The sequence below is a fragment of the Phalacrocorax aristotelis genome, chromosome 23 (genome assembly GCF_949628215.1).
Source record: "Phalacrocorax aristotelis chromosome 23, bGulAri2.1, whole genome shotgun sequence".
Taxonomy (NCBI): Eukaryota; Metazoa; Chordata; class Aves; order Suliformes; family Phalacrocoracidae; genus Phalacrocorax; species Phalacrocorax aristotelis.
Genome location: NC_134298.1, coordinates 6,745,957 through 6,767,037, shown reverse-complemented (window position 1 = coordinate 6,767,037; position 21,081 = coordinate 6,745,957). Strand labels below are relative to the sequence as shown.

Genomic DNA, 21,081 nt, shown 5'->3' with positions numbered 1-21,081 from the left:
GACCTCTCCAGTAGGTCCCTGCGTGTCCCCACAAGCTGCCCAGTGTATCCCAGTATGTCCCCGGGGCCTGCCCAGCGCGTCCCAGTACATCACACCATCAACGGCAACTGGGCAGGCATAAGGACCCAGCGCACAGCGCCCGCCCGCTCGCCTTTCTATTGGTCGGTATCACTGTCTGTCCCGCAACTGTCCCTCCTGAGTGGCTAGTTTGAATGCCCGGATCGCCTTGTGACTGGCGAGCAGGAGGGAGGGGCGCGACCCGTGTCCCCGCCCTCCCGCTGCGATTGGCGGCGTGCTGGGGGCCCCCGGGCGGGGATTGGCGGAAGGTTTCGGCGGGCTGAGCGGAGGTTTGAAACGCAGGGAGCGGTTAGAACCGCCATTGTTTGTGCTCCGCTCCGCTCCGCTCCCCCGTGCCGCGTCCGCCGCCATGGAGCTCCAGGAGTCCCCGTCGCCCCTCCGAGTGCGTACGGCGCCCGCCGCCCCTCCCGCCCCACAGACCGCGGGACTCCTTTTCCCCGCCGCCCCGTCCCCTCGGCGTCCCGGGCCTCCCGCCGGGCCCCCTCAGGGTCTTCTCGGGCCCCCCTCGCGGCCTCCCAGCCCCGTCGGTCTCTTCAGATCCCACGTTCACCTGAGATTTACCCCATCCGCGTCCTCCTCGGGCCCCTCCCGGGACCCCCCCGCCTCCCCCGGTGCCGTATCGGGGCATCCCGCCGCCCGGGCCCACTCCAGCTACCCCCCTCCCCCCCACCCCCGACTCGATTCCCCCCGCAGTTCACCCCCCGGATCCCCCTCACCGCCGCGGTCCCTGCCCCCTGCCGCTCACCGCCGCTGTCTCTCCCCCCCGCCCCCCCCGAGCAGCCCGCCAACGAGAACCCCCGGGTGCCCAAGGGCGGTGGCACCAAGAAGCAGATCTCGGTGGAGCACATCTACCAGAAGAAGACGCAGCTGGAGCACATCCTGCTCCGGCCCGACACCTACATCGGCTCCGTGGAGATGGTCACCCAGGTGCGGGGGGAGGCCGGGGGCAAGGGAGGGTCGTGGGGCTAAACTCCTGGGTGCAGGTGAGAAGTTAACTTCTGCTTGTAAAGCACAAAACATCTGCTTTACAAACTGATGGCACAGAACAGGAGGCGTACCTGGGAGCTTACGTATTGCTTGCCTTCTTTTCAGCAAATGTGGGTTTTTGATGAGGACGTGGGCCTTAACTGCAGAGATGTGACCTTTGTACCTGGCTTATACAAAATCTTTGATGAGATTCTAGGTAAGGTGACCTACCTATTGATTGACAAATTGTATGGATGCTGAACGTCTAAGAAACTGGAACTAAACTTTAGACTGGACGTAAGGAAAAAATGTTTTACACTGAGGGTGGTGAAGCCCTGGCCCAGGCTGCCCCGAGAGGTGGGAGATGCCCCATCCCTGGAAACATCCCAGGTCAGGCTGGATGGGGCTCTGAGCAGCCTGATCTAGTTGAAGATGTCCCTGCTCACTGCAGGGGGGTTGGACTAGATGGCCTTTAAATGCCCCTTCCAACCCAAACCATTCTATGATGCTATGAAATGTAAGAAATTATCAAGAGTGCTTTTATCTGGTTGCATCGTTGACCGAGTAACATCTGTTGCATAATTTGACGGTTGGTGCTTAGAGTACATTGTTGACTGTGTTTGGAAATATTGGATACTCATGTCCTTCCATTAGCGCGACTGAACAGTAAGCTATTCATGGCATGGTGGCGCACTTAATTATACAACCAATTGAATTTAGCCCCAAATTCTCCCTTTTATATTAACTTGTAGTACTTGTCTTTGTAACTTGCAAAATATTTGCATGCCAGGATGATTATTAGCAACTTTGTATTGAATTTTTGCATTCATTCTGCTGAAGACACTACAGTTAATAGTTTTGTCTTGATTGAGAATGTAATAGCAATAATCTTTTCCATTCTAGTCAATGCTGCAGACAACAAGCAGAGGGATAAAAACATGTCATGCATTAAAGTCACAATTGATGTGTAAGTTTTATTTCATTGTTCGTTGCCTTCCCGACTCCAGCGTGTCAGTTTCTCCCTCAGATGCCGTTCTGCTATCTGGTGTAGCGTTGGAGGGCTCTGCCATGCGGCCGATCCAAGTTAGACCAAATGTAATCCACCAGTTGTGAAAGCCTTTTTCTTTGTGTAGTCCCTTGGTCCCTGGCAGTGCTGGCTGGTGAAGTGACTGCTTTTTTGTTGTCGTTGTTTTCGGTTGTGGCTGTTTTCCTCTTTTCAACCTTTTTATTCTGCCATTGAGCATATAGAGAGGATTTTTGTGTGGTGGTCCATTTCATAGACAGTATCTGCGGATCTGAGTTTTTTGTTGACTTGTCCTCCCTCTGCTGGCCGTTTCCGCACTTGCTGAACAGAGATTTGCTCTTGATGAAATGGTGGCCTTTCCCCAGAGCTTTTGTATAATACTTGTTTCATAGCTTAGTCCTTTGCAGCTTTAAAAGCACACATTTTTTCCCCCTTTCCTAGAGAGAATAATACAATCAGTGTATGGAACAACGGGAAAGGTATTCCAGTTGTTGAACACAAAGTGGAGAAGGTCTATGTGCCCGCTCTTATCTTTGGACAGCTGCTAACATCCAGCAACTACGATGACAATGAAAAGAAAGTCACAGGTAGGGAAGACTCCTAAATATGCACTAATATTTTTGAGTTTAAATGGGCTGAAGTGGGGGGAAGGGATTTCTCGATGCAGCATGAAAACAGCGTCCTGAGTCCATCAGAGAGAAGTGTCCATGTTCTATTTTGTAGTAATAAGAGTACAAACATGGAGAACAGGAAAAATTATCTTTGAATACTAATGCCAATTAAATGCAGGTTTGTAGTCACGTACTGAGTTTGCAGGGTATCGTTGTTTATCGATTGTTGCAGCTTTATTGTGCTGAAGTGGCTGAACTCCTGTTAGTCTGGCGTTCTGGTTGGTTTTGAACAAAGGTACCAACACGAGTCTGTTTTCCTTCTAACTCCAGGTGGGCGCAATGGTTATGGAGCTAAACTGTGCAACATATTCAGCACAAAATTTACTGTGGAAACTGCCTGTTGTGAATACAAGAAGTTATTCAAGCAGGTATGAGCGCTTCTCATTTCAGCAAGGTTATGCCTGATTTTCAAATAAGACCCTGAGTTTTTGTTCCAAAAGTCTAGGCGTAACTTGCATTCGGTGCACCGTGATTAGAATAAATTTGGCCCGGGGTTACTGTATCACCAAATCTAATTCAAATGAGTAATGAAATGAGCAGGCATAATCAGAATCTAGTTCTTAACCGGTGGGGTTTTTTAAATCTGAACGTATTTAAAACTCATAAATCAGTTTTCTGCTTTTAAAAACTAAGCTAGTTGCTTGTGTGTCTTAGACTTGCATCTCACAAAACCTCCTTTTCTCAGACCTGGACGGACAACATGGGAAAGGCTGGTGAAATGAAGCTGAAATATTTTGATGGAGAAGATTACACGTGTGTCACTTTCCAACCTGATCTGTCAAAGTTCAAAATGACAATTCTCGATAAAGACATTGTAGCACTAATGTCTCGAAGAGCGTATGATATTGCTGGATCCACAAAGGATGTCAAGGTTTTCCTAAATGGCCAGAGGCTGCCTGTAAGTGAGCATTTAAAAGAAACAGTAATATCTGTATTTCTCGTGCCATATAAGCAGTGAGATTTCGTTGAAGTGATTTACGACATTGCACATAGTAACGGGAAGGTTTGCATGAGTGGTTTCTCTACCCACTTTTCAGGAGGGTATGAATTAAGTATTTATAGGAGCTGCTATAAACGAGTTGTCTGCTTTCATCTGTGTGCAGGTGAAAGGATTCCGCAGTTATGTGGACCTCTATCTGAAGGACAAGGTAGATGAAACTGGTAATGCACTTAAGGTGATCCATGAGGAAGTAAATTCTCGGTGGGAAGTATGTTTGACTTTGAGTGAAAAAGGCTTCCAGCAAGTTAGCTTCGTCAACAGCATTGCCACTACAAAGGTAACTTTAGTTTGTTTAGTCAAGCTAATGCCATATCCTTCATTAATATTCTTGGCTGTTTTCAAATGTGTTATGTTAGTGAAAAACACTTAGTTGCTTAATGTTGCAACTAAGACTGTGCTTGAAGTTTTAAATAGATAGGCACGCTGTTTTTTCCAATGGAATCACCACCAGGTCTTTGGTCCCATTTTCCCTTAGGGTGGCAGGCACATTGATTATGTAGCTGACCAGCTCGTGACCAAACTCATTGATGTTGTGAAAAAGAAGAACAAAAACGGAGTTGGAGTGAAGCCTTTTCAGGTACAATGTCTGGGTTTCCCCACTGGGAAACACAACTCTAGCATTACTGCAAATTGTAACTGCAGCTTAAAGCATTACTACATTAATTAATAATACATGTTTCCATGGTACAGATAATATGTATGAAATTGTTAATTATAGAAGTCTCATATTGTCCACTTTAAGCCAACTAACAACCTTCTCTTTGCTTGGCTGATGTATTTTGTGAGCAGAACACTGTAAGTCAGTGTAGATGCACTAAATCTCAGTACCTGTTAGATAATACCTATTTAGGCTGAAAGCTGCTCAGTCCTTGACATCCCAAGTCATATAACATAGCTAATGAACGTTCACGAACAGTCGTAATTGCTTTCATGACACCATGGGAAATTGAAAACGTCCAGTGCTTATGGAGGTTTTCCTCACTGTGATTCTGACAGGCGAGTGTCAGAATGCCCTGCTGTTACTGAGATGAGCCCGTATAACGTGTGACGCTTGTATTTAACTACAGGTGAAGAACCACATGTGGCTTTTTGTGAACGCCTTAATTGAGAACCCAACCTTTGACTCTCAGACTAAGGAGAACATGACTCTGCAGGCAAAGAGCTTTGGCTCAACCTGTAAACTGAGTGAAAAATTTATTAAGGGCGTAAGTATTGATATACACGGATAATCATGATGTCTGTAAAACTGCATCTGGTATTTAATGGGGCAAATACATGCTTCTGAAGTAATGTCATGAACTAAAGAAAAAGAATATAACTTAAAATTCTGTCATTGTTAAGGCTTTTCCCACAACTGTTCGGGGTTACTTTTTGTATTGCAGGCAGTTGGCTGTGGCATTGTTGAAAGTATCCTAAACTGGGTAAAATTTAAGGCTCAGAGCCAGCTGAATAAGAAATGTTCGGCTGTGAAGCACACCAAGATTAAGGGTGTTCCTAAGCTGGATGATGCCAATGATGCTGGTACGTGGTTTACATCCTTTGAGCCCAATTCATTCAAAAAGAGTTGAAACTTGTTTGTTAGGCAAATGAAAGAATTGTCTTCTAAGGAAAAATGAGAAAACCTGTAATTATAGTTTTATCCCCATTTTACGGTCCCATTTACTATGTGCAGTGCAACAAAACCTGTATGTGTCAGAAGATATTTATTCTCGTTCAATTTGTGAGTATATGGGCTTTGATTTCACTTCTTAATTAGAAAATGGACTTAATTTTTGGTTTTGTTTTCTTTTTTTAGGCAGCAAGAATTCTTTAGATTGTACGCTTATCCTGACTGAGGGAGACTCAGCCAAAACATTGGCTGTCTCTGGCCTAGGAGTGGTTGGTAGAGACAAATACGGAGTATTTCCCCTTCGTGGGAAAATACTCAACGTCAGAGAAGCTTCTCATAAGCAGGTTAGCTGGGAAATCGTTATGGTCTCTGGTTGGAAGGTGCGGTATGCTTTGCGTAACGCCGTGTCTTAACTGAGTCAGTGCAGCTGAACACCTGCAATGCTCTAACTCATACGTGTGGTGTCTTAGACGCCTGAGTCCAGTCTCATCTGCAGGCTGCCTTGCTGGTTTAGTGGGCATATGGATTGAGTCCTGCTCGGTGTTTTGCCTGAAGAGATAGTGTTTGTGCTGTGGACTAGGAAATGTTTGGAATGATCTAGAATAATTTAAGCATTAGACTTCAGTTTAGAGATAAGTGCCTAAACAGCAAAAATACACTGCCAGGACAAAGCTCAGCCAACAATATGTTTATGGATAATTTTAGACTTTTTTTGAGCTATGTTTTAAGCCTGAAAGACAAGTTTTTATTCCGCATGATCTTTTCCAGATTATGGAAAATGCTGAAATCAACAACATCATCAAGATTGTGGGTTTACAATATAAAAAGAACTATGAAGATGAAGAATCTTTAAAGAGTCTTCGCTATGGAAAGATTATGATTATGACAGATCAGGTTAGCTTCACTAAAACTGAAAATTGGGAGAGAAAAAAAGCACACGCTTGAATACAGAGGAAAAGAAAACACCACCTTTCTCCCACTGCCATTGTTGTACTTAATTCTCTCTGTTTGTTTCTTTTTATCATTCTCTTGGGTCATAATGTCTTTTTAGCCACAAAACAAAACAGATTAAAGGTGGGGGGGAGAGTAGCATCACCAAATACCTAAATACTCTTTCCAATCTGCTGACTCAAGGTCCTTGACCAGTCCTTGATACCTTTTTTCACCAAGAATGTGCCTTTTCTGTTTCTCTTAATTTTCAGTAGTTAAACAACGTGTGGTCACATCTTCAGAAGTGAAAGTTAATATGGTCAGTGAGCTGGCATTATAGAACCACTTGCTATTAAGCTAACAGTCGTCACTTCCATCACATCCCTGGTTAAATATGCCTTTTTTTCTTTTTAAATCAGGATCAAGATGGATCGCATATCAAAGGTTTGCTGATTAACTTCATCCATCACAACTGGCCATCTCTTCTAAGACACGGCTTTTTGGAGGAATTTATTACTCCCATCATAAAGGTAAGTCTTGGGTATGTGGTAAGGCGAATGGGTGAGGATCCATGGATCCAAATCTGCCTCCCACTGCACAGTTAAAATATTTGTTCATTGTAGGCCTCTAAAAACAAAGAAGAAATTGCATTCTACAGCATTCCTGAATTTGAAGAATGGAGAAACAGTACACAGAACTACAATTCATGGAAAATCAAGTACTATAAAGGTTTGTAGAAAACTTCATATGGTGAAATTAAATGATCCAAGTAAGAGCATTCAGGATTAAATTCAGGGTTAGCCCTGCTTTTGCAGAAAGGGTTTGGACCAGGTGACCTCCCAGTCTCCCCTCAGAAGATAATCTGGTTACAAATACCTGCGACGTAAAATGTGAAAGTAAAGAAATGACAACCTCTAACTGGATAAAATCTCAATAAAATCTCTCAAAATGGAACTACAGTATTGTAGGTAACCATTCTTTCACCCCTCTTAGGCAATTATGCTCAGTTTAATGTACTGTTTTCCACAGTACGGTCCTCGTGTACTGTTAGCACTGTAAGCTAAGTACTCAACCCAGAATTGATTAAATCCAGTAAGAAAGTTGCCAACTGCAGAATCGTGGCTGGATGATGATGAATCTATCCAATTTGCAGTAATTCTTGTGATTTTTGTGATACGTTATATCTCGTGTTAAAGTAACGCAAGTGTTCAGTAAGTCATCATAGAATCAGAACCACTGAGGTTGGGAAAGACCTTCAAGATCATCAAGTCCAACCGTTAGTCCAGCACTGCCAATCCCACCACTTGACTGTGTACAGCACCTTCATCCTGTACATTTATACGATGCATCACAGAAGCTAGGCAGAGCGAAATATTTCTTTGAACTGCAACTTAATTTAAGCAAGAAGTTAACAGGATTAACTAGTACCGTCTCTGCAGGTTTGGGTACCAGCACATCGAAGGAGGCTAAAGAATACTTTGCAGATATGGCTAAACATCGAATTGGCTTCAGATATTCTGGGCCTGAAGATGATGCTGCGATCACCCTGGTAACTGACACTTGATTTAATTGCTGACTTACTACCTTTGGTATTCTACCGCTCAGAGTGCTGTGTGTTTTCTCTTAAAATGCTCTTAAAGGCCTTTGGGCTTGAGACAATCTCTTTGTTACCAAGGCTACGGCTTTAGTCGAACCAGTAGAAGCAGATCCGTCCGTGGACCTCAGGCCAAGAGTACCCTTTTAATGATGGTTTTTAAATATAGCTCAGAACAAACTAATCACTACAAACCAATTGACATTTTCAGACATAATAGTAAATATTCCTTTAACATTTTACTGCATGTTCTGCTGCAGTTTTCTCCAAGCCAGACCTCCCCTTTCTCCCCTAGATTTTCTTCTTGCAACATGGTGGATTTGAACAGTCCTTGCTTCCGTGAACTTCTTCGCCTTCAGTGGCCATTGATTCAGAAGTATTTTGAGCTATTAGGCAATGCCAAAAACCCCAAGTTTTTCCTCAAAATATTAATCCCCCCCAAATCTGCTTTAGTTTTTCTGTTATGTTAAAAGTCCATACATCTGAACGTAACTACCATTTCTCCTATGGACTGGTGGAACTCATGCCCTTAATATGTTTAGGTACAAGAGCCTTTTCTTGCACTTGGGCTATATATTAGGCTATTAAGTCAGCCTGTTTAGCCTGTTGTTCTCCTGGGTAAACTCTTCCTTTGTGCTTTTTCTTTCTTAAGTGATCCAACAGGGCACAGAATGTCCTAGAATTGAGTTACTTTTAATTTTGTAATATACAGGCCTTTAGCAAGAAGAAGGTAGAAGAGCGAAAGGAGTGGCTGACTAATTTCATGGAGGATAGAAGACAACGGAAGCTGCATGGCCTGCCAGAGGTAAAAGGTTTTACGTGTATGAAGGAAACTGGTTTCCTCTTGCTCCCTGGGGCTGTTCTCAGCTTCAGCCTGGCATGCTAGAGCTGCACGCAGCTCAGTCAGTGAGTCACTGGATTACGGGACAGTTAAAATGTTTCAGGATTTTGCAGAGCAGCTTCTCTCATCAGCATAACCTCGTCGTCAATTGTCCAACAGTTAATTTCATGTTTAACTCTTCTCTTTGAAATTACTTTATTGATAAGGAAGTGATAACTCGAGCAGGACTGAATGAAGACTTTATTTCTCCAAAAAATGGGCATGCATCTTGGGAAGCGATGTTCTGCTTTGCCATGCTAAGAATGGCAGCACCTGAGCTGCGTTTAGCTAGTCTTACAAGGAGCTTCCACTTTAGTGAAATTAGCCAAGAATGAACTAAGAAACGGATTAGACCTTGTTAAAATTAAGGCAGTCTTGCACCTGTTTTTCTTAGGAATACCTATATGGGAAAAATACTACTTACCTGACATACAATGACTTCATCAACAAGGAGTTAGTCCTGTTCTCAAACTCAGATAATGAAAGATCAATCCCGTCACTGGTTGACGGTAAGTTATTTCAAGATGGTGATTTTTGTGGTATGTATTATTGCAAGTACTCTCCTGGTATAGAATCTTTAGGTGTATAAGTAGTTCTTAGTCTCTGGAGAGCAAAACTGAAGCGAAACGCAGTGTGCATTCTAATCACAAGGTGTTTTCTCTTTTTGATATACAGGTTTGAAGCCAGGTCAAAGGAAAGTTCTGTTCACATGTTTCAAACGAAATGATAAGCGGGAGGTGAAGGTTGCTCAGCTGGCTGGTTCTGTAGCTGAGATGTCCTCATACCATCATGGTGAAGTAAGAACCTGGCCTGGTTGTGCAAAATGCTGTTTAAATGGAAGGCAAAAAAGCCTTTCTGTTGACTCGGCAGTTCAGATGCCTCTAAAGCAGGATTAGATGTTTGGGTATAAATGCCAAAGCAAAGTGGCTGTATATCTGCTATTCAGCCTTCAGTATTAATTTAATGTAAGATTGGTCAGTCTGCCTGTCCTACCTAGACTTTACGGCGGTGTATTTCATTTAAAAAGTAGAACAGGAAAATCCAGCTTTATTTGTGATAGATTTAGGCAGATGTTAATAGCCTTTCTACCTTGGTAAGGAGAAGTTAAGTACTAAAACAAGCTTCCTTTGTGAGATCAATAGAGCCTTCCATGGGAGGTTTCCAGAAGAGGTAGATAGCAACATACTGTGGGTCACTGGAATATGCCTAGTCATGCAGACCAGAGGGTCTTGGGATGCCCTTCCAGTGAGGGTTCCCTCTAACATTTTATTAGCTGAGTTTATCCTCTATGTCAGTTCTGTTCTTGGTGTAAATTTTGTCCATTCAGTGGAGAATTCTGCATTTTTAGCTTTGAACCTTCCTTTATTGCAGGCATCGCTGATGATGACTATTATTAACTTAGCTCAGAACTTCGTGGGCAGTAACAACCTCAACTTGCTACAGCCTATCGGTCAGTTTGGCACAAGGCTGCACGGTGGGAAAGACTCTGCCAGCCCTCGATACATCTTTACAATGCTCAGGTCAGCGTTAAAGATTTCTTACGGTCTTAAATATTATCGGCATATTGCAGGACTCAATTTTACAGCAATTAAAATGAAAAATGAATTTACATTTTCCCTTTAAAACTTTGGACTGCTTGCATACTCAGGGTAGCAACAACTGAAGTGAGACTTGGACGCTAGATTCAGATATGTAAACTTGCTTATCATCCCAGAGAACAGAAACCTGTAGCAGATAATATGGAAATGAGAGCAAAAACAAAGGGAGAAATTTGGGTAGGATAATAAAGCCATGACCCTGAGTTGGGAGGGTGAAGTTTCAGCATCTGAAAGTACAGCCCTGCAGTGTCTGTGACCCAATGGTCACTCAGGTTCACCTTGGTCAAATCTGTTACTTGAGCACGTACGTGTACGGTTGTACTAAAGCAAGGTATAGAGAACTGGAGCCTTCCCAGACATTAAACATCTAATTTACATACTTAAAGTACAAGCTTAGGATCCTGTGTAGTCAGTGGAACCTGTAGAGATCGGTGAGACTGCTGAAGATGCATCTCTGAGCTTCAGTCTAGAAGCCTGGTTTCCTACATCAGACACCCAGGCTCTACGGCTGAGGTACCTTGGTAGTAATAAACCTGATTTATGCGTTTTGTTTGCTTTCTGGGGGGCTCTCTTTGCATGGCGGTCGCTGCTCTGTAACAAGAATTTGGGCTGAAATTCGCTTTTCCATTCTAGCCCGCTAGCACGGCTGCTGTTCCCACCGATGGATGACAATATCCTGAGGTTCCTGTATGACGACAATCAGCGTGTGGAGCCAGAGTGGTATATGCCTATCATCCCAATGGTGCTGATAAATGGGGCAGAAGGGATTGGTACTGGCTGGTCCTGTAAGATCCCCAACTTCGACATCAGGGAAGTTGTGAATAATATCCGGCGCCTGATGGATGGAGAAGAGCCGATGCCAATGGTAAATAATGTATTTAAAAAACAACGTCTCACTCGTTGATTTATTCAATACATACGCAAGTGCTTAAAAACAGAAGCATCAACACAAAGCTGAATCCAGCGTTCTTCTCTGCTTAGCTTCCTAGTTACAAAAATTTCAAAGGCACAATAGATGAGCTGGGACCTAATCAGTATGTGATAAGTGGCGAAGTGTCTATCCTCAATTCTACAACCATTGAGATCACGGAGCTGCCCGTCAGAACATGGACACAGGTAATAAACAGTGAACTTGCCCTAGGAATGTTTGCTCTATAAACATACATCGTTTGCCCTGTAAAGCAAAAAGTGATTAATGGGTTTTGGAGCTTTTCACCTCCATGGAAAACATGGGCCTGACTTTGATTCTTTTCTCAGACTTATAAAGAGCAAGTCCTGGAGCCAATGTTAAATGGGAATGAGAAGACGCCCCCACTGATCACAGACTATAAGGAATATCACACAGACACAACAGTGAAGTTTATAGTGAAGATGACTGAAGAAAAACTAGCTGAAGCTAAAGCAGTGGGGCTGCATAAGGTCTTCAAACTCCAAACAAACCTAACATGCAACTCCATGGTACGTAATAGGTTTTACTGAAGAAAGTTCTTGGTTTAACTCAAAGGCGGTGCAGGCAGCTGCAGTTGCTGCGTGTAACAAAAATACTCCTTTGCAGTAACCTATTTGCTTTGATTTTTCTGCCATTACTGGTTTTAAACCAGCTTTCTAAATATACCTTCAAAAGGTCAAGAGGCTGGCTTGGGAATGGGCCGAGAGTGGAATGGTTTTGCCTGAAGGAGTCAAAGTGATCTGAAATGGTGCAGTTCACGGAGACCTTTGTTGTGACAACAGCGCTGCCATTGGATGCCTGGATTCTGGCAATGTGTGAAGCTTGGTGCAAGATGTTTATCCTGCAGTTAGCTTTAAGATTCAAGTAACCTTAACCCCACTATGTGTTTCAAGAACTTTGAAATTCTAAAATTGTCTCAGCTGCTGTGCTTGTAAACTTCTAGAACAGCACTAAGGTTTTATAACTTGTTGGCTAATAACTCGATTGTACTATCACACCTGTGTTACAGGCAATTTTCAGTGGTTTTGGAATTCAGTTTTATCGTCGTAACGCCTGTGTTCTTTCACCTAGGTTCTTTTTGACCATGTCGGCTTTCTCAAGAAGTACGACTCTCCCCAGGATATTCTTAAAGAGTTCTTTGAACTCAGGCTCCGATATTACAATTTGAGAAAAGAATGGCTTATTGGAATGCTGAGCGCCGAGTCTGCAAAACTGAGCAACCAGGCTCGTTTCATCCTGGAGAAAATAGATGGCAAAATTGTGATCGGTATGCGCTCTTCTTGGTTACTTGCTTTATGAAACTGAAAGAACAACTAGGTGCTCCCTTGAGTTCTGTCAGCACCCCCTCAGCCCCGGGCTGGCTCTTAACAAACTACACTAGCGCTTATCTTTCTGTTCCAGTTACATACAGGAGGAAAATGCTTCACAGAGTATCCTTGGTCTACAGAGCATTATGCACATGTTAATTAAAACGGGATACTCGTACAGCTTTCCTACTGTTTGACACTATTTTGAGAGTAGAAACTTTTTAATAATAGTTTAGCAATAATTCTATTTCTGACTCAGTAGGAATAAGAGTTAAGTACCGGTGGGGTTAGAAAGGGGTGGCGTTTTCTGTACAAATGCATACCTCTTAAGAACCCATATCTCTCCGTGTTATTTTTGTGAACCTCTGCAAAAATATTCCAAATCGTGTTCTCAGTGGATTGGGGTTTCAAGCTTAGAAGATCCTCAAGTTAGCAGCATCTGAGAATCATGAGCTAGAAAAAGAAACAGATCTTTGTTCTCCCAGCATTCAAATTTTTCAATCAACTTTTCCACCTCAGTCTTAAAAGGCAGTCTGTATTTCCCTTGCATTCATGGAAGATGCAGTGAGACAGTGTCATAAGATGCTTTGTGGTTTGTGTCTGAAGGCAGCCCAATAATCCCAACAGCCTGTGTCTGTTTGACTTGACTCAGGAAGAGAAATAATTCCCTTGAACTGCGTTTTCTTGGGTTTCTGTAATAAGTAGTTCCAAGGCTGACAGAGCTGGTTTCATTTGTATTTGTGTCTCATGGTTGATTGCTTCTGATGTCTTAAAAAGGAGCAAATGCCAGCTGAAGCGCTTCCATTGGTGGGGGCACTTACAGCATAAATTTCCCAGGTGAAGCCTAATGAGGTGCAAGCTCTACCAAAGCCATTGAGTGCTATCGGGGGGTTTCCTCCACCTTCCTGCTTGTTATCCTGACACCTTTTTTGATACTGTCATGGCTTTTTCTCTCAAGTTCAAAAACTACTTTGGGCAGGGGAAATGCATATATGGAAATGAATAAGAACAATATTTACAGTGCTCTGGCAGGTGTTCCTGCCAGGTAGAGGAGCAATGCTGACCTGGGAAATCACCTGCTGAGTAGGAACTTTTTAGGTGTTATTTCAGGCTCTTCCTCACGTCTCACCTCTGATGAGGAAAGGCTAATTTAGAGCCCAATAGGATGCTGAACCATGGGATCCAAAACTTAAAGCTCATCTGTCTTTCCTGCCAGTGATTGGTGGTGGTCACTAACTGCACTAACAGATGCACTAACATCCTGAAATGTCTGTTTACAGAAAACAAACCCAAGAAAGAGCTGATTCAAGTTCTTATCCAGAGAGGGTATGAATCTGATCCAGTGAAGGTTTGGAAGGAATCACAAAACAAGGTAATGCTTCAGCCATCCTCTCTAAATAGATCCCAACTGGCCCCTATCTCTGAAGCGTTATAATTCGTAGGAAGAAGCCCAAGCTGCTTTTCAGTTCATAGGATTCAAGAGCTTGCGTGTCTGGTATGTCTGTGATAGGAAACGTAAAACAAGCAGAAATTCAGTCTCTTGTCGAGAAGGCACTGAGACCTCGTCATTCAGGCTTGAGTCTGTCGGGTCAAGCCCTCCTGACACAGCAATTTCTGATGTTCCTTAAGGCTTTCACTCTGCCTGTGGGACGTGGTGGTGGAAGGGCTGTGAGGAAGATGGCAGTTTTAAGTAGCCTGAGGAGAGGATCTGGACTGTTGAGATAGGCCAAGTAGAGTAAAGCAAAAGAGATCTGGAGGATTGTTTCTGCAGATGGATTCCTCTGTGCGATAACAGCTGCGGCTTTAAGAAGCGTAATTTTATCTCTATCCATTTCTGAATTGTTCTAGAAGAGCCTAGGATGCCATCGGCGCTTGGAGTACCTGTGAAGCAGTCCAAATTTGATCAATAGCCCTACCCTTGTATGTCAGTGTATTTGTTGGCAATGTTTGTTTTAAATCCACATTCAGGAAGAAGAGGAGGAGGAGGAGGAGGAGAGTGAGAAAGAATCAGCTGCAGCTACTGGACCAGACTTCAACTATCTGCTGAACATGCCCCTTTGGTATCTGACTAAAGAGAAGAAAGACGAGCTCTGCAAGCAGAGGGATAACAAAGTATGTTCTTCCTTTTCTTATAAAAGCATTATTATATAATGTATTTTTTTTAATGGTGGATTAAAATATGTGACTAATGATTATCCAATGTGATTCCCTGTAGGAAAAAGAGCTGGAGAACCTGAAGTGCAAGAGTCCCTCTGACCTGTGGAAGGAAGACCTTGCTGTCTTTGTTGAAGAACTTGATGTATGTCAGTGTTTGGTGCAGATGACTGACTCCCTTGTAGTCTTACCCACCAGCTCTTTATTGACTTTTGTGTCATGACAAGGAAACTAAAAATGATAACTCCTATGTCTTGCACTTCTTGAGGAGAATGAAAGCTTTCTTCACCTTCCTACCTTGGGTGGGAGCAGCACTGCTCTGGGCCAGGGAGCCAAACCACCAGGGTGGCCATTGGAAGGAGGTCAATTACTAGTCTGAATAGTGACTGGAGGGCTTGAGAGGAAACTAGTACTAGGATACAGCCGGAGGAGATGCAGATCAAAGGGCTTTTTGGACACTGAAAAGGTGAGGGAGGAGCTGGACTTTACTGAACAGAGCCCAGACCGTGGGCAGGTGTCTGTGCACCATCACACCTGGTCACTGCCTGTGTCTCCTCTTACTCCTCAAGTAACCAAACTTTAGCTCTGGCTTAAATCCTTGCTTGAAAATGTGCAGATCTGTAGCAGAGTGGGAAGCTTCATTAAAACTGGCGCTGGGAAATCTCTCGGCAAGTGTAGGCTTTACTGCAAGGGCTGTGATGGTGAGGTTTCTGCAGCAGTACGTCATTTCTTCGATATTCTCATGGTTGTATCATTTTATGCTCGCCTCTGCAGGCGGTGGAAGCCAAGCAAATGCAGGACGAGATGGCAGGGGTTGTTGGTAAACCCTTAAAGGGGAAAGGAGGGAAAATGAAGGTGAAGAAGGCACAACTGCCAGAAGTAATGCCGTCGCCTCATGGCGTAAGGGTTGTTCCGCTTATAACTGCAGAGATGAAGGCAGAGGCAGAGAAGAGAACTAAAAAGAAAATAAAGGTAAAAAGGAACATTCCAAACGCTTAATCTTTTCTTACATCCTCTTCAGTACAGTTTCTAAAGAAATGCAGGTTCTTGTTAGCTGAAATTATGCCATTCAGCCATTTGCAACATAGGAAATTAAAATATCCTCTCACCTGTTTTGACCCGTAGCCATTTTGCTCCGTCCCTCGGACGGTTCCACCTAAAGGTTTTTCCAAATAACTTGCACTGTTGTTTTTAACCCACCCTGTTCGGTTCTGCATCCTCAACACACCCTAGAGCCATACCATCAGCACACAAAGGCGGTGCCAAAGCGTGCTCCGGAGTGGGAACAAAGTTCCTGTTTTTGTTAATGTTGGATTTTGCATTTTAGGTCACCTGATCTGGGGACAGATCGTGTCCGATTTACTTGGTTGTAACCAATTTTACAGGCGGTTTGTTTCACAAACTCAGGTTTCTTGTATCACTGACTTTCATACATCTAAAATAAGCAGCTCCTTTCTACATGACTCTGCCTCTTCCAATGGTGTGAGCTGACTTGCTCTCTATTTGATATCTGCTTGTATCTTCAGAGTGAAAAAAATGAATTTGATGAGAATCAAGACGACAACGCATCAGGAGACAAAGTGTCTTCGGGCCTTAAGCAGAGATTAGTGCAGAAGCTTAAAATTGAGCGAGGTAAATGCCTTGTGTTATTCCATCAATGGCAAGTGACGGGAAGGGTTGTAAATCTGGTTACGTGACCTCTTCTGGAGGTCACGGGTAACATCTAGGATCAGTATTTTTGGAAAAACTAGGTGAGGGACAAAGTGATCCTGGAAAATAGTCAAGTGAGATAGATGACTGTTTCTCTTGGACGTTTCAGCCAGAATCCTCTAAATTTGGTGTTGTATTTCTACGTTGAGCTTGAACTGCTGAGCCTGAAGCAGGCGTGGAGGCCTGCTGGTTCATCCTGCCTCCCAATATTTTTCAGGTGCTAAGAGACAGGCCCTTATACCATTTAAGCCATTAAAGAAAATGAAGAAACGAAACCCTTGGTCTGACTCAGGGTCTGATTCAGAGTCTGATTTTGAAGTGCTGCCTCAGAGAGAGAGAGTGGTTCGCCAAGCAGCAGGTGAGTGACAACAGACATGCAGAAGCGGGGCAGTCTGTGAAGGAGAAAATTGAGCTGAACATTTAGAGAGCTCCCTCTTAGAGTCCGAGAGCTCTGTCAGAAATCATTTTTAAGAGGCTTATTTATTCTACTGTATATAAAAACTGAACATTTCTACCATTTGAGAAGGTTTTCACAATGCTTTTCAAGGAAAAGCAGAAATGGGCAACTAGAGAAATAAGGTTATTGGTTTTAATTACGCTACTGTCTTGGCAAATCAAATGCGTTGTGGGTAAGCGAGCCCTGAATCTGCTTGTGATGTGGAGTCTTCTCGCTGGTAGCTTCCTGGTTTTATTCAGATCTTTGTTTTTTGATAAGTGCAGCTAAAATATTGAGAAAGAAACCGAGCTGCATATTGCCAGATGTGTAAAATAATACATCATCATCATTTGTCATTTCATCAGCCAAAGTCAAGGCCGTAATCAGTTCGGACTCAGACACCGCTCTCTCCAGCTCAGATGAGGAGTCTGAGTTTCAGGGCGGCAGCGGAGGCCACACTGAATCGGACACGAACGCAAGAGAAAAACCTGCTCCCAAGCCCAGAGCTGCTCCAAAGTGAGTTTTTCTCCACATAGTCACTGGAAATTGGTTGTGCTTCTAGTGTTAATCCTACACAGAAATTAATCGCTCCTTTTCTTCAGTGCACCTCTTTAGTGCATCAGAGTTGAAAAAAATACTTGGGGTTTTGTATTCTAGGAAAACCACTGAAAAAGCAGCCAAAGCTCCCAAGCAAAAGCCAGTGGAAAGCGCTGCCCCTGGTGAGTAGGAGACCTTCTAACCTCGTTGGCTTTCCTAAAACCCCACCGGAGTGCGCTGGGCATTCTGAGCAACGTTAGTCACCAGGTCTTGCAAAGAAACTGACGCTGGGGTACAAGGTGGTTTCAGCGCATCAGACTTTTTGTCTGTTTCTAACCTGAATTTGTGATTAATCCAGTTTTAACCGTTGTTCTTTTTATAAACTGGATCAAAATTATTTCCTTTTGCTCTGACGTTTATAGCCAGGGTAGACAATTTGACTATTCCAGACTTCCTTTCTGCTTTCTTTATTCAGCTCAAGTCCAAGAAGCGGCTACTGAAAGCGTGAGTCAAGCTCCTTGCACTAAGGCCGTACCTAAAAAACCTGTGGCAGCGAAGAAGGCCGGTGCCGCTAAGGGTAAGGCAAAGTTTAGTAAGATCGCTTTTAGGTAACGATGATTATTCCTGGGGGAAACAAGTCTGAGTGATTTTAATGGACCTTTAGAGGCCTGAACAACTTGAGTGTTCATTTCAGGAAGGCTCTGAGGTTTGTAGCGAAGGCTGCCTAAGTTGTCATTTTTAGAGAAGTTTGTTTCCAAACATACCATGTTCTAGTTCATCTCAGACATGCTTGAAGGGAGAGAATTTTCGTTTGGGAACAGGAAAAGTGAGTGCTTCCCTCAGTGCTACGTAATACTTGGCAGAAATCATCCGGGTGGAATTTGTCTTGCAGTCAATGTTCTACTTCATGTCCTTTTGGGAAGAAAGCTACTCGGTAGCTCGCTTCCCAGGAAGAAGAAAAGCTTCTTTGGGGTAGCTTGATCTATTTAGTGTTAGCTTGACCTCATAAATCCATGGCATTTGACTCAGGTTCTTTACACTTAAGTGCCCAGAGTCTTTGTGAGACTTGGAAAGCTGTTTTGCATATTCCATCACTAGCTGGGTTTGATCCCAGCAGTAAAGTATGTGACTTCACAGCAAAATAGCTGTTTCTTCCACTTCTAAATTGAGAAAGCCTGTGTCATTCAAGAACGGCCTGCTCATTTCAGCTTCGCTTGGAGACGTGCTTCAAGATGCTGTTAAAAAAATGTCAAAACACAGGTAAGAAAGAACTCCCCAAGCAGCTGATCAGCATAGATGGTACATTCGTTCCTTCCCTGTGCAAAAGTTTGGAAGGTCTAAGATTGGTTACGCAGCCTTGAGAGTTCAGGGCTTTTCAATCTGAAATAGTCTGTAAATTGCTTTGGGTACATTTTAATTTGCTTCTCTAAATGCAGCTGAACTAAGCAGATAAACAACCTCACTTCTCGCAGTGTTGGTAAAGAGCAATCTTTCTAGAAAGCCACGCTTCCAAACGAGACGACCTGAGCGCTGACCTCGCCGCGCAGCGCAGAGCCGTATTTGTGTTGGAAGCGATTCACAAACTGCGAGTGAGGAGAGAGGCAGCAAAACAAGGGTTTAAACGCGGAGTTCTGTTTCAGATAACCAGCTGTCCATCATGGATATGCTAGCCAAGAAAAAGGCGGCACCCAAATCCAGCAAGACAGCGGTGAAGGAGGGATCCCTGGATTCCGAGGCCAGAGCAGTGGGTGACAAGAAGCCGGGCCAGCCCAAGGGGCGGAAAGTGATCAGAAAGCAGCCCAGCTCTCTGGATTCGGATTCAGACGACTTGGGCTCCAAGCCTTCCAAATCCGTTGCAGCGAAGGTTCGTACTGTGCCGCCCGTTAGAGCCGCGGGGGTACCGCAGCGCCACCGCCGCGGTTTTTCTGGCAGGAAAAGCGTGGTGGAGGTGGAACCTCCTCCGCGACAGCCGTCGTCTTGGCCGGGGGTGGGGAAGGCGGGTGAGGAGCGGGGTCGGGCACGCGTGCTCGCCCCAGATGGTTGGTTTGGTCTCGTCGCTCCGAACAAGCGCCTCGCCCGTGATGCAGCGGTGCGGTTTATGCTAATTGTGTTCCCTGTTTACGTTCGGATCCGTGATTCACTTCTTGACTATGCTTTCCCTCCAGAAATCCAAGCTGGAAGACGATATCATCTTTACTCTCGATTCAGTTGGTGGTGCGGACAGCCCCGTAGCAGCCGTGCCCCGTGCCAGGCCTGAGCGTCTCAAAAAGCCCGTCCGGTACTTGGAGGACTCTGATGAGGACGATATGTTTTGAATTTTTATGAAGATTTTAAACTGCTGGTCCAAACTGATCTACAAGCTCACCTTCAGCAGAGCTCTTGACAAGCCATCACCAAAGAACATCATCTCACACTAGGAAATATTTTCACTGAGTTTAATCTAGTCCAGAAATGTTTGTTACAAGTGAATACAGTGCTAGTTTTCTTGGTTTTAAATAAGTTAGATTTGTTTAAACAGGAAATCCCGCCCCCTTTCTCATGAATGTTGGACCCGTGTGCCCAGCTAGTGCTGGTGCACATCCCCTCTTACCCGTTAGCTGGAATCTTTTGGCTCTTTGTGGTCATTTTAGTGTTCGAGTAGGCTTTAGAACGTATCAAACCCTTTTTATACCCTCTCACATAGATACCTTCCCCTTTAGATATCTTAAAAAATAATATATAAGCTTTTAACTCTACAGCCAGACACATTTGGGGACCCCATGGTAGCGTTTTACTTTCTCTTGCAGTCCTTTGTGTCTGCGCAAGCCGCTGTTGCTCAACCTCTGCCATGTGGAGTTTTAGCCTTTGGTTTTTTAAATTCAGATGTAGCGATGGAGGTTTGTGCAGACTTGTCTCCGCACCGCGCTCAGTGTTGGCAGTTTTCTCTTGTCTGGCTGCCAAGAAACCCCGTGTTCAGCTAGTTCAGCCCAGAGGTCATCTTCAGGTAAGAGATGCTCGTGACTGCCAGCGCCTCGTGCTGCTAAAGAGCCGTGCGTGTCTCTGGGGTGCTCGCTGAGCGAGACAGGCTCTTAGGGAGGACAGCGGCAGGACAGACGCTTGCCATCCAAGGACCTTTGATCTGTGGGGGACCTACAGGAAAGCCGGTTGGTTATTCCAACGCCCGCGTTGGAAAGCAGCGGGTTCCCCCGTGCTGAGCTTTGTGCGCACTCGGCACTGCCAACGGCCGCTGTGCGGCTCGGCAGCGCGAAGCTGCTTCTGCCTCTTTCTTCCTGGGGAGAAAGAACTTCCCCTTAGCTCCTGCGCGCCCGCCTGCACGAAGAGTGCAGCCCCTGCGAGGCGAGGGCTTTGCCACCTCCGTGCCACGGGGTGGTCAGACCTTCCAGCGCTCGGGTTCCTCGGCAGGAGCAGGGAAGCGCCACCCTCCCCTTCCCCTTAGAAGTACTTCACTGGAGTATTTGTTTTGTCCTGTCTTGCTTTCCACAGAGCCATTTCCATAGCACTGAGGGATATTTTTTGACTGTCTTTGTAAATGTTTTCTGTGTTTTTCTTCTTGTCCCGAGTTTTTCTGTCCTTTTCAATATTTATGTAATAAAAGTGTTTTTACTCAAGCTTCCATCAATAAAAAGGACTTGTCCTCA

At 44.3% G+C, this 21,081-nt stretch overlaps 1 protein-coding gene across 1 annotated transcript; it reads left to right on the top strand.

Moving 5' to 3' along the window:
• Positions 1–347: 347 nt before the first annotated feature.
• Positions 348–21,081, top strand: TOP2A (DNA topoisomerase II alpha). Its single transcript, XM_075116543.1, has 35 exons — positions 348–460; positions 859–1,005; positions 1,171–1,261; positions 1,948–2,011; positions 2,510–2,655; positions 3,010–3,107; positions 3,425–3,637; positions 3,843–4,016; positions 4,215–4,316; positions 4,807–4,944; positions 5,122–5,260; positions 5,535–5,692; positions 6,117–6,242; positions 6,698–6,808; positions 6,902–7,007; positions 7,718–7,827; positions 8,585–8,677; positions 9,147–9,261; positions 9,428–9,549; positions 10,124–10,272; positions 10,984–11,215; positions 11,332–11,466; positions 11,608–11,808; positions 12,371–12,566; positions 13,887–13,978; positions 14,575–14,718; positions 14,822–14,905; positions 15,535–15,732; positions 16,287–16,392; positions 16,688–16,828; positions 17,272–17,422; positions 17,564–17,625; positions 17,919–18,020; positions 19,084–19,307; positions 19,609–21,081. The coding sequence occupies exons 1-35, from the start codon at positions 428–430 to the stop codon at positions 19,756–19,758; spliced, it is 4,653 nt and encodes a 1,550-aa protein (XP_074972644.1). The 5' UTR covers positions 348–427; the 3' UTR covers positions 19,759–21,081.

Bases quoted from the DNA above. Each gene is read 5' to 3' on its own strand.
- TOP2A (XM_075116543.1), top strand. From the start codon at position 428: ATGGAGCTCCAGGAGTCCCCGTCGCCCCTCCGA. The intron at 6,809-6,901 runs GTAAGTCTTGGG...TGTTCATTGTAG, and splicing joins TTATTACTCCCATCATAAAG to GCCTCTAAAAACAAAGAAGA. The intron at 9,262-9,427 runs GTAAGTTATTTC...TTTGATATACAG, and splicing joins AATCCCGTCACTGGTTGACG to GTTTGAAGCCAGGTCAAAGG.